Source organism: Hippocampus bargibanti, linkage group LG11, assembly GCF_051943395.1.
Source record: "Hippocampus bargibanti isolate YZ-2025 linkage group LG11, ASM5194339v1, whole genome shotgun sequence".
Classification (NCBI taxonomy): domain Eukaryota; kingdom Metazoa; phylum Chordata; class Actinopteri; order Syngnathiformes; family Syngnathidae; genus Hippocampus; species Hippocampus bargibanti.
This window is the reverse complement of record NC_142744.1, coordinates 2,347,597-2,360,000: the sequence shown is the minus strand read 5'-3', so window position 1 is coordinate 2,360,000 and position 12,404 is coordinate 2,347,597. Positions and strand designations below refer to the sequence as shown.

The window sequence follows — 12,404 nt, the reverse complement described above, 5'->3', positions numbered from 1 at the left end:
AGTAACTCAGATAGAAGCTATTGACTACTTGAAGCTATGAAAAAAAATGTAATAGATAGTTTAGAATATTTTAAAACAGTCCAAGAGTGTCCATTTTTTTAATGTTTTATTCTAAGGCTTCACTTGTGTTTGGGAAATTCTGTTATGGTCTGATGAAACCAATATATTAATTTTTAGGCTATCGTTACAGCAAAATTGAAGATTTGCTTTTTAGAAAATGAAAGAATGGATGATCGTTTTACATAACACTAGAGGGCGCTATTATATCATCTGTGGTACGATTAACAGGCTTTGACAATCACTGCAACTAAGGTAAAAAAATGTATATAAAGCTACAGCCGCTTTGCTAGTATATAAAATCGCTTTATCAATGAGCTTATAAACTTTCATCTGGATCTCAAGTTCTTAAACAAATAGAACAATATTTCATCATCAACTGTTTAACACGATTGAGGTCGAACACAAAACTATTTTCAACCTTTTGGCCATCCTAAAAGTTTACAGGTCCCAAACAATACAGTCACAAAGCCCAAAATGTCACTTTACCTGACGATGGAAACTCGCTAAGGTCCAGTTTGATCTTCTGGCCTTCTCCATGTCTCACCGTGACACTCGTAGAGGTGTTTGGTTTCCACGCTGGAACTGATATGGATAGCAAAATGGCTACTTTGACCCTCAAGGCCCTGCCGTTCAGCAGCTCTCTCAAATGACTCAATGTCGGCTTTTGATAGCCGTTTCAACACACACACACACACACACACACACACACACACACACACACACACACACACACACACACACACACACACACACACACACACACACACACACAAAGGGCGAATAGGTGGGAGGTGAAGCTTAAATATTAAACTTGCTTGTGCTGACTGGCGTTAAGTCTGTTAAGCTGTGTGAGAGAGCGAGTGAAAATGAGAGCAAACCATTTTGAGCCACACACAGTCTTTTTTTTTTTTTTGCTTTGACGAGCAAAATTTTGAGAACGGAGCACTCGGTGTTGTCAGCAGACTTGGCAAAAAGGAGCAGTTTGGCAGATCATCCCCCCACACCCTACACCCCAAAAATTACAAAAATGTCAGAACAATAAAGTTATTTTATTTGAATTTCAAGTGATAAGTCACAATCATTTATTTGTATATATATATTGAGAGTATAATTGTGCGATTGGCCGTTTCTTTTCATGTTAAGCAGTGGCAGGCGCTTTAACAGTTTAAAGGACAACCGACACCATTTTTTTTTTTGTTTCCTGACATCAGAAAAACGTTTTATAGCATCTAAAATACCTAAAACGCGCAGGCTGATATTTTTAGTCAAATGCAAAACACCAATAAAAATGACTTCAAATGTCTGCCACAAAATGAGCTCGGAACTGGCGAGATTCAGAAAATCGTGACGTCACTAATGGTCACACACTGATATATATATATATATATATATATATATATATATATATATATATATATATATAGCATCTAGCAAAGCATCTATATACAGTAAAGTCTCGTTATATCGATATTCAAGGGAGTCCGAAAAATATCGATACCGGGACTATCGATATATCTGATATCGATATAACGAGACTTTACTGTATATATATATATATATATATATATATATATATATATATATATATATATATATAGCATCTAGCATAGCATAAAGCATCTATATATATATATATATATATATATAGCATCTGAACACTATGAAGCTATTGTTTTTATTGTGTCCATTAGTGACGTCACGAACAAGGGGGCGGGACTTTCTGAATCTCGCCAGTTCCGAGCTCATTTTGTGGCAGATACTTGAAGTCATTTTTATTGGTGTTTTGCATTTGACTAAAAATATCAGCCTGCGCGTTTTAGGTATTTTAGATGCTATAAAACGTTTTTCTGATGTCAGTTAGGAAACAAAAAAAATGGTGTCGGTTGTCCTTTAAGGTGTTAAAGCGCCTGCCACTGCTTAACATGAAAAGAAATGACCAATCGCACAATTATACTCTCAAAGGATTCGCAGACCTTTGGGTTTGCGGTACAACCCGGACGAGGTGAGGATAGCAAACTGGTGCCAGTTCCTTCCAGATACAGCCGTAATTTACCACTCCGAGCCCTGTTTGCACACGTCGACACAAATAGGGGCTTTTTATTTGAATGTGTGCGCGTTCTATGCGGTTGACTAGGTAACAGGGTCTCAGCAGCTGCCTTTTGTCTGATACGACGCTTGTGTTTGGAACAATCCAAGGTCCCCGCCATTGTGTTTGATGACGGAAGAGCGTCGGCTTGCTAGCATGTGTGCTCGAGCAACACAGAATCGCTCAAGTCAATGTTCCAACTGCGTCACGTAGATAAAAGATTGTAACGGAGGAGCGGGTGATTACGGTTCAGTTGTATTTAATTTATAGTTTGTCGAACTGACAGACAGATATATTGTACACAAGGGATTATCCAGCTAGCTGAATAGAAAGAGGGATAGCTAGCTTGATCGCTAGCTAGCACTATCACTAGCTTGATATATAAACATGGAATTTCCCAAGTCTAATTTGGTTTCGTAATAAAATGAATTGGTGGTCCAGATTTGGCCACTGGGCCTTGATTTTGACACCTGTGATGTAAGGGATTAGTCATATAGCTGAATAGAAAAAGCGCTAGCTAGTTCTCTAGCTTGATAAATGAGCATGGAATTTCCCAAGTTTGATTTGCTTTCGCGGGCCGAATACAATTATATGGCGGGCCAGAGTTGGCCCCCGGGCCTTGACTTTGACACCTGTCATGTAAGGGATTAGTCAGATAGATAATACTACGGTGTGCCTTATATATGGATGAAATTTCTAAATACTCCACTAATTGGGGGTACGTCTTCTACTCCGATGCGCCTTATATATGGAAAAATTTTGGAAATACACCACTCATTGGGGGTGCGCCTTATATTCCGGTGTGCCTTATAGATGGGAAAACATTGAAAATACACCACTCATTGGGGGTGCACCTTATACACCGGTAATCAGATATTAAACCGCAATGGTAATATTGGGGGAAAAAAATTAAACGTAATTGATTTATTGTGTGTGTGTGTGTGTTTTTATGACTAGTCTTGTGAGGACCACTAACATTTTATAGCATACGCAGTGTGGATATTTTTGACAAGTGAGGACCTTTTGGCCGGTCCTCACAATTTTTTCATTGTAAAGGCTTCTAGCGGGTCTATATATGCATCTGTTAAAGTTTCAGAGAGGTCCTCACAAATTCACCCAAAATGATTTTTAGTGTGTATTTTCATTTCACTTAGATATACACACTTTTTACTCACTGTGTGTGTTTATGTGTGTGTGTGTGTGTGTGTGTGTGTGTGTGTGTGTGTGTGTGTGTGTGTGTGTGTGTGTGCGTGGTTAATGACAAGAAAACGTTCATACCACAAAAAGTCAAACAGTATTTTAACCCAATTCACAACAGGGGTGAGGACTTTGAATGTACCCATTCAGAAACCTCACGCCTGCTGTAATTTCAGTTTCAAGTCCACTTTTTACGTCTTTGTTTTTAAAGAAGTTGAAGTGGGAAATGGGGCGACATTTAGTGTTCAAATGTAACACTAGTTCTCTAAACTTATCAGCAACGGTGGTCCTCATTCCTTATCTGGAGTTATCCGGACCTCACAAAAGGATTGAAACAGGAATGTGTGTGTGTGTGTGATTTGGATTACTTACCGAACTGCGCAATTGCAGACGAATGAATTCAATATTTCGTACCCACCAAAGTTTCTTGGGCATTTTTATTTATGTCCTTTTCGAACTTTTTATTGTATTTTTTATAACCATGATTTTCCTTTGCCTTGTTTTTCAACAGGGAATGCATTACAGAATCACATTTAGTGCAACTCTCTAAGTGCTATAAAAAGAGGAAAATGTCTGTCAAAATAAAAGAAAAAGTGACCCCAAAAAAAGATTAAGAGTGGAAATATTTTTTTGGGGGGGAAATCCAAATTGAGTAAGCAAGCCATCCAAGGAACGTTCAAGCGTTCAACTGTCATTTTTTGTTGCACAGAACCATGCAAGCGGCCCGGGGTGGATTTTTGTCATTTCTTTTCCGTTTTAAACCTCAAGGCATGCCATTATCTGGACGAGCGCAGGATGCTCTAATTACTGTTGCTGAGGAACATACATGACACGTTTCCACTGTTCCGTATGGATATGCCGCATTGAGCTAGAAACTCATTTTCATACAAACACATGTAAAATGCACTTTCACTCTCTCTTAGAACACTCCATTTTTTACCCCCTTGCCCCCTATCGTGTTAGTACAGTGATACCTTGGCTTACGAACCTAATTGGTTCCCAGACAGAGTGTGTAAGGCGAAAAGTGTGTCTCCCAAAAATTAATTTCCCATAGGAAACCATTAAAATGAGAATAATCCGTTCCCCATGAAACATAATTTTCTACTTTCTAATTTTCTAAGCCTTAGAACTACACAAAATATACCTTATTTTATGTATAATAAATGTGCTATGGTATTATAATTAAAGAAATAAACTGTACTGTATAATAAAGTTGTTTTATTTACCTTTGTGATGGTCGTTGATGGCTAGATGGAATGGAGTAGCATTAAACACTTGATGAGAAACGTAGCCTTCTTTTTTCACCATCTTGAGGAATGATCCCTTGTAGGTGCTTTCTCTGCGATAATTTTACCTAGTTCCTCATCAATTGCGTTCTGTTTAGCTGGGTTGATAGCTTTTTGCATCAAGTGTACAGATGGCTTCTGCGGGTTATTTGTGGAGCCTGATTGATGGGAATTTTAACCTTGCAGTCCACACTCTGTCTTTGAACTATCAAAGTTTAAACGAGTCGAAATTTCACTGTTCTCTATCCATTTTGTCACTCTCTCTCTGTCGTCTGCCTGTCTCTTTAATGTTTAAACCACCTTCTCTCACTGCTGTGTTCTTGACCAATCACGTGGTTTTAACCGAACCGGGGGCGGGGAATAGAAGACCAAAACAAGCCGGCTGCCATTTTCTTCTAGGGGGTTTGTATGCCAAGGTAACATTGTCATAAATTTACCGTTCGTAAACCGAAAAGTTCGTAAGCCAAGGGGTTCGTAAACCGAGGTATCACTGTACAAACAAAAAAAAACAAACAAAAGTTCTCATAGCGAAGTTGCTCAATGGAGGCCGTGTAATGTATGCTATCATTTTGATGAAGAGGAATGTATCCAAAAAACTGGGAATGCAAATGGTGTCGTCGGACTGTTGACGTTGTAAAAAAAAGGCTCTGAAATTAGTCATTAATTAAATAACCCTTCTACTATTTATACATTCAGGCACTGAAAAAATCACGTCAGTATTTCACTAAAAAAAGATAGTCGCTCTCATTTTTCCCTTGATAAGAACAAGGAAGCTGAAACCTTCAAGTTGGCAATTGTGTCATCGTTTTTTTTTTTCCTACCCAGTAGTAATGCCGTAGCTCCTCCCCCATCTTCAATCTCAGCGTGTTAGGCCCCGCCCACCCCTTACCCTTCCCCGACAGCGTTTGCCCTCACCGACAGTAAAGAATCTATAACACCAGTCCTTTCACAGGGAAAAACTTACCGTATTTTCCGTTGTATAAGGTGCACCCAAGAGCCTTGATTTTTATTCAAAAGATGACCCTGCGCCTTATACGCTGGTGCGCCTTAAATGGGAAGTCATATTGAGCCACAAAAGGTCTCGTAACTACCGGCAGCAACCACCAAGTCCAATTACCCGAAGTATTGCGTAACCCCAGCCTTTACTGTAGCACCTTATAATGTGGTGCGCCTGATATTTGGAAAACTTGTATATATTTCTATATTGTATTTGGAAAACTTTTTTTCATTCATTGAAGGTGCGCCTTATAATCCAATGCGCCTTATATATGGAAAAAATATGAAAATACACCATTCTTTGTGGGTGCGCCTTATACTGTGGTGCATCTTTATATATGGAAAATGTTTGAACATACATTAGTAATTGAGGGTGCGCCTTATACTCCAATGCACCTTATATATGGAAAAAGTTCAAAAATACACCATTCATTGGGGGTGCAGTTTATACTCCGGTGCGCCTTATAGATGGATCATGTTTGAAAATACACCATTCTTTGGGGGTGCGCCTTATATGTGAAAAAAAATTGAAATTGCACCACTCAGTGCGTTTGTGCCTTATATATGGGAAAAAAACGTGAAAATACACCACTCATAGGAGGTGCGCCTTATAGTCCGGTGCGCTTTATATATGGAAAAAAAAAAATTGAAAATACACCATTTATTGGGGGTGCGCCTTATACTTTGGTGCTCCTTATTTATGGAAATTTTTGAAAATACACCACTCATTGGGGGTGCGCCTTATAGTCCGGTGCGCTTTATATATGTAAAAAAAAATGAAAATACACCATTTATTGGGGGTGCGCCTTATACTTTGGTGCACCTTATTTATGGAAATTTTTGAAAATACACCACTCATTGGGGGTGCGCCTTATAGTCCGGTGCGCTTTATATATGGAAAAAAAATTTGAAAATACACCATTTATTGGGGGTGCGCCTTATACTTTGGTGCACCTTATTTATGGAAATTTTTGAAAATACACCACTCATTGGGGGTGCGCCTTATAGTCCGGTGCGCTTTATATATGGAAAAAAATGTAAAATACACCATTTATTGGAGTGCGCCTTATAGTCCGATGCGCTTTATATTTGTAAAAAAAATTGAAAATACACCATTTATTGGGGGTGCGCCTTATACTTTGGTGCACCTTATTTATGGAAATTTTTGAAAATACACCACTCATTGGGGATGCGCCTTACATATGGACATTTTTAAAAATACACTACTCATTGGGGGTGCGCCTTATACTCCAGTGCGCCTTATATATGGACATTTTTGAAAATACACTACTCATTGGGGGTGTGTCTAATACTCCGCCTTGTATATGGAAAAAAAATTGAAAATTCATTGGGAGTGCGTCATATACTCCAATGCACCTTATATATTGGAGATACACAATTCATTGTGGGTGGGCCTTCGATTCCGGTGTCCCTTACGTATGGAAAAAAAATAAATACAGCACTCATTAGGTGTGCACCTGATACACCGGTGCGCCTTATATATGGGAAAATTCTGAAAATACACCCCTCATTGAGGGTGTGTCTTGTACTCCGGTGTGCCTTATATATGGAAAATACAGCACTCATTGGGGGTGCTCTTGATACTTTGGTATGCCTTATAGATGGAAAATTTGGAAAGTACACCATTCATTAGGGGTGCGCCTTATACTCCGGTGCGCCTTGCAGATGGAAAAAGTTTGAAAATATACCATTCATTAGGGGTGCGCCTTATACTCCGGTCCACCTTAAAGATGGAAAATATTAGAAAATACTCCACTCATTAGGGGTGCACCTTATACTCTAGTGCGCCTTATACACTGGAAAATACGGTACATTTTGTCATCCCCTGCTCACGGAATAGCAGGCGCTGATTCGCCACGCTGGTAATAAGGACTCTCCGGTGTGATAGCCAGCTCTCACCCCAGTGACCCTTGACCTCTGTCCATTTTTTTAAGGGCTTTTACAAAAAAGCTAACTTGAACAGCCATACAATGGCTAAAACATAAACCATATTTCTACTTTATCTCGGTTTATCAGTCTTTTTCTTTTGTTTTTTTTTGTCGTTTTTCAGATGCATTTGTATTTTTTTCTGGATTCCATTTTTTTTTTGTTTAGTTTTCTTTATTTTTTTTAACCCCTTTTATGGGAGTTTCATTGATCCAGTCTTGCACTGAACAGGGAAGGAAATTGGTTTTGGGGGTTTCGGTGGTAAGGATAGCGTCATGTCAGGATATGAGCTCAGCGACAGGATAATTTGAGAGGGATGATGTGATTGGATGATAGCGAAAATAGGTTCTTCTCCGAGGTTATCCGCTATCGGAGGAGGTGTGTGGCGCGGTGGACGGCGAGCGCCGCCTCCGCGTGGTGGACGTCCACGAGCGCTCGGAGCGTTCCGAGCGCTCCGAGGCTAGCGAAGCGGGCCGGAAACGGTGGACGAAGCCGTCCAGGAAGTCTTGTTGCTGCTGGGTTATGGCTTGGGAGATGAGGCAAGGCAACGCCTGCAGGCTGCCCGTTACCGAGTCCAGCTTGTCTTCCAATGTGCCGATTCGCTTGTCCAGCTCTTCGCTGCGCTCCTGGAGTTCTGATACCAGGTCGTACATCACATTCTGGGTCTAAGCGGAGACCAAAAAAAAAAAATAAAAATAATAATTAGCGGAGAAGTGCTAGAAGATGTGGTGCAAAAGTGTTCACTCCGGTGCCAGGGTTTTTGTCATTTTCACTCACATTGCAGGACTCACTGAATATTGAGTTTTAGGACTACATAAACATTTAATTCAGCGTAAGAAACCTTAGACTGTCTTCTTTCATCAGAAAAAAAATAGTTAATTCCTAAGTGATATGGGTCGGGAGTTATCTGAGCTTGAAATGGGAGCGGCTTTACAAAGTACAATATAGTATCTCACATATTGAGTTAAATAATAATAATAATACATTTCATTTATAAGCACAGATTTTCTGTGGGTGAGCAGCGGCATCCACACGCACCAGCGTTCACTCAACCCGGAAATAACTCAAATAGACAGAAAGCTAGCTAATGGATAGCAAATAAATAGCTAATAGATAGCCAGATAGTCAACAGCGAGCCAGCTAGGCATCTTACAGCCAGTCAGCTAGACAGCTAATAGCTAGCTAGCTAACGAATGGATAGCAAATAAATAGCTAATAGATAGCCAGATAGCTAATAATAGCGACCTAGAGCTAATAGATAACTAATCGATAGCTAGCTAGAGCTAATATATAGCTAGCTATATATTAGCTATCATTATTAATAAATTAATAATTAATAAAAAAATACATAAAGTAATGAATAATTGGAAAACAATTAATTACAAAATATATAATAAATACATGATAACCAATAAATTATATATCATAAATAATAAAAAATAGTAAATAATACATAAATAATGAAGAAATAATAAATAAATACATAATAATAAAAATGATGAATAAATGATAAATAACAATTTAATAATAAATAAATAATACATAGACAGATTTTGTCTCGCATTATTCCATGACAGCTTCCAAAGGAGCCGGCGAACTTAATGGCACAGTGCCGACAAATGGGAATGCGATGTGGGAGCAGAAGAAGGGCTCAGTGGGGGGGGGCGAGTAAACACACATTAAAGGAGGTGGCCTGGTGACCTTTGAAAACACACATTGGAGTGGAAATGGCAGCCACATGAAATGAGGCTGCAGGATGCGCATCTCCCTTTGAAGCGCCCGCCGCTCCATTCTACTCTGCTGCCTCTCCAAAGAGTGCGCCAGGACAAAGGTTGCCCAATCGTCATGTGACCCCCCCCGCCTCAGCCCAGTGAATGTGTTAATTACACAATTAAATAAATACATGCATTCATACATACACACACACACGCATACATACATACATACATACATACATACATACATACATACATACATACATACATACATACACACACGCATACACACATACATACACACATACATACATACATACATACATACACACATACATACATACATACATACATACATACATACACACATACATACACACCCACATACACACATACATACATACATACATACATACACACACACATACACACGCATGCATACATACATACACACATACACACACACATACATACATACATATACACACATACATACATACATACACACACACATACATACATACATACATACACACATACACACATACATACACACATACATACACACATACATACATACATACATACATACATACATACACACATACATACACACATACATACACACATACACACATACCATACATACATACATACATACATACATACATACATACATACACACGCATGCATACATACACACATACACGCACACACATACTATACATACACACATACACGCACACACATACATACATACATACATACATACATACATACATACATACATACACATACACACGCATGCATGCATACATACATACACACATACACACGCATGCATACATACATACATACACACACACACACACACATACACGTATACACGTACACTCATACCATACATACATACACACATACATACATTCATACACACATACATACATACATACATACATACATACATACATACATACACACACACATAATCAAATAATAAACTAAAAAACAAACACGTCTCCCTGAAAGCTGATCTTTAACATAAATAAACAAACAAGTAAATAAATAAACAACAAATAAATAAATACATAAATACATACATAAATAGATAATACATACAATAAATAGATAAATCATCAAATAAATAAATAAATAAAATCATCTAAATAAATAAATAAATAAATAAAGACCACAAAAATCATCCAATAAACCATTTAAACGTTTTTTTCATTTGTCCTGAAAGCCCAACGCAATGCATGATCTCCCCCGGAAGCTAATTGTTAAAAAACGTGCAATGATTTAAGAATATTCTTGCCTGGGAGTATAGCATGAAACTATTTGTTAGTGTGTGTGTGTGTGTGTGTGTGTGTGTGTGTGTGTGTGTGTGTGTGTGTGTGTGTGTGTGTGTGTGTGTGTGTGTGTGTGTGTGTGTGTGTGTGTGTGTGTGTGCGTGTGTGTGTGTGTCAACAAAAATAAATCAAGTAAACCTGAAATAAAGTGAATGAAACTTGCCTTCGCCAGGTCCACCAAGGTGTTGGCCTGATCATTGAGTTTCCTCTGCTCCATCTTGACACTGCGCAGTCTGGGTGGAGATGTGGGAAGTTGGACATGATTGGTGGAGGGGGGGTGACCAAAAAAAAAAAAAGAAATGGGAAGATCCCAAAATGAGTGGGGGAAAAGGATCAAAGTGGTTTGGGGATGAGGGGGTGTCATGAAAGGGCCAATAGAAAAAAGGAGGAGGAGGAGGAGGAACAACACATGTTGTTATCAGAGACGTTCTTATACGACATGGACTCGAAATTAAAAATGTCGCATCGCGCATGCATCAGAATTTTCAGGCTTTCAAATGAATAATAATCATATATGTATACAATATACATATATATATTCTTTATAATATATATATATGTGGAGAGACATTTCAGGCATTTCCCGGTCTTTGTCAATTCACTAGCAAACCAGTGCATGCAAAATATGACGGAAGCATATTACATTTGCGTCTTGCGTTGACGGCATCCTTTATTTCGTCCATCGCTCGGCAACTAATGCTCGCCAGCCATAAAAGTGACATTGCGCTTATAAATTAAATTATTATTATTATTATTATTACGGTATCTATTAGCTATCTAGCTGGTTTGATAGCTATCTATTAGCTATTTAGCTGTCTCGGTAGCTATCTAGCTAGCTATCTAGCTAGCTATCTAACTTATCCTGTGACTGTAAAGTGACTTTGAGAGTTTTGAAAGGCGCTTATAAGTGAAATGCATTATTATTATTATTATTATTATTATTATTATTATTATTATTATTATTATTATTATATTATTATTATTATAGTATTATTATTAATATGATGATTATTATTTTAGTATTATTTTATTATTATTATTATGATCATTGTGATTATTATTATTATTATTATTATTATTATTATTATTATTATTAGCTATCTATTAGCGAGCTAGCTAGCTTTCTAACATCCTGTGACAGTAAAGTGACCTTGAGAGTTTTGAAAGGCGCTTATAAATTAAATGCAATATTATTATTTTATTATTTTATTATTATTAGCTATCTATTAGCGAGCTAGCTAGCTTTCTAACATCCTGTGACAGTAAAGTGACCTTGAGAGTTTTGAAAGGCGCTTATAAATTAAATGCATTATTATTATTTTATTATTTTATTATTATTAGCTATCTATTAGCGAGCTAGCTAGCTTTCTAACTTATCCTGTGACTGTAAAGTGACCTTGAGTTTTGAAAGGCGCTTAGAAATTAAATGCATTATTATTATTATTATTACTATTATTATTATTATTATTATTATTATTATTATTATTATTATTATTATTATTATTAGCGATTATCTATTAGCTAGCTAGCTTTCTATCTATTACTTCCGGGTTGATAATATTAGCTACATATTAGCTATCTATTAGTGGTCTGGCTGGCTGCTGAGCTATCTAGCTAACTATCTATTAGCTAGCTATTAGCTAGCTAGCTTTCTACCTATTTCAGTTACTTCCGGGTTGCGTGAACGCTGGCGCGTGTGGCTGCCACTGCTCACCCACTGCAAAACTTATCCTGTGACTGTAAAGTGACCTTGAGAGTTTTGAAAGGC

General features: G+C 37.8%; 3 protein-coding genes across 3 annotated transcripts in view; 1 reads left to right on the top strand and 2 right to left on the bottom strand.

Moving 5' to 3' along the window:
- marveld2l (MARVEL domain containing 2-like) overlaps positions 1 to 724 on the bottom strand; it is a 14,408-nt gene extending 13,684 nt beyond the window's left edge. The window contains 1 exon segment of the mRNA XM_089008654.1: positions 547 to 724. The gene's annotated coding sequence lies outside the window, so the exon portion shown is untranslated.
- The window catches only part of LOC148891107 (inhibin beta A chain-like), a 113,765-nt gene that overhangs the window by 7,137 nt on the left and 94,224 nt on the right, over positions 1 to 12,404 (top strand). The gene's annotated exons all lie outside the window — the stretch shown is intronic.
- LOC148891109 (small conductance calcium-activated potassium channel protein 2-like) overlaps positions 5,472 to 12,404 on the bottom strand; it is a 54,465-nt gene continuing 47,532 nt past the window's right edge. Inside the window, exons 8-9 of the mRNA XM_089009116.1 lie at positions 10,800 to 10,869; positions 5,472 to 8,237 (exon numbers count right to left, since the gene is read on the bottom strand). Coding sequence (XP_088865242.1) covers positions 7,932 to 8,237; positions 10,800 to 10,869 — 376 coding nt within the window. The 3' untranslated portion in view covers positions 5,472 to 7,931. The remainder of the gene's footprint in view (positions 8,238 to 10,799; positions 10,870 to 12,404) is intronic.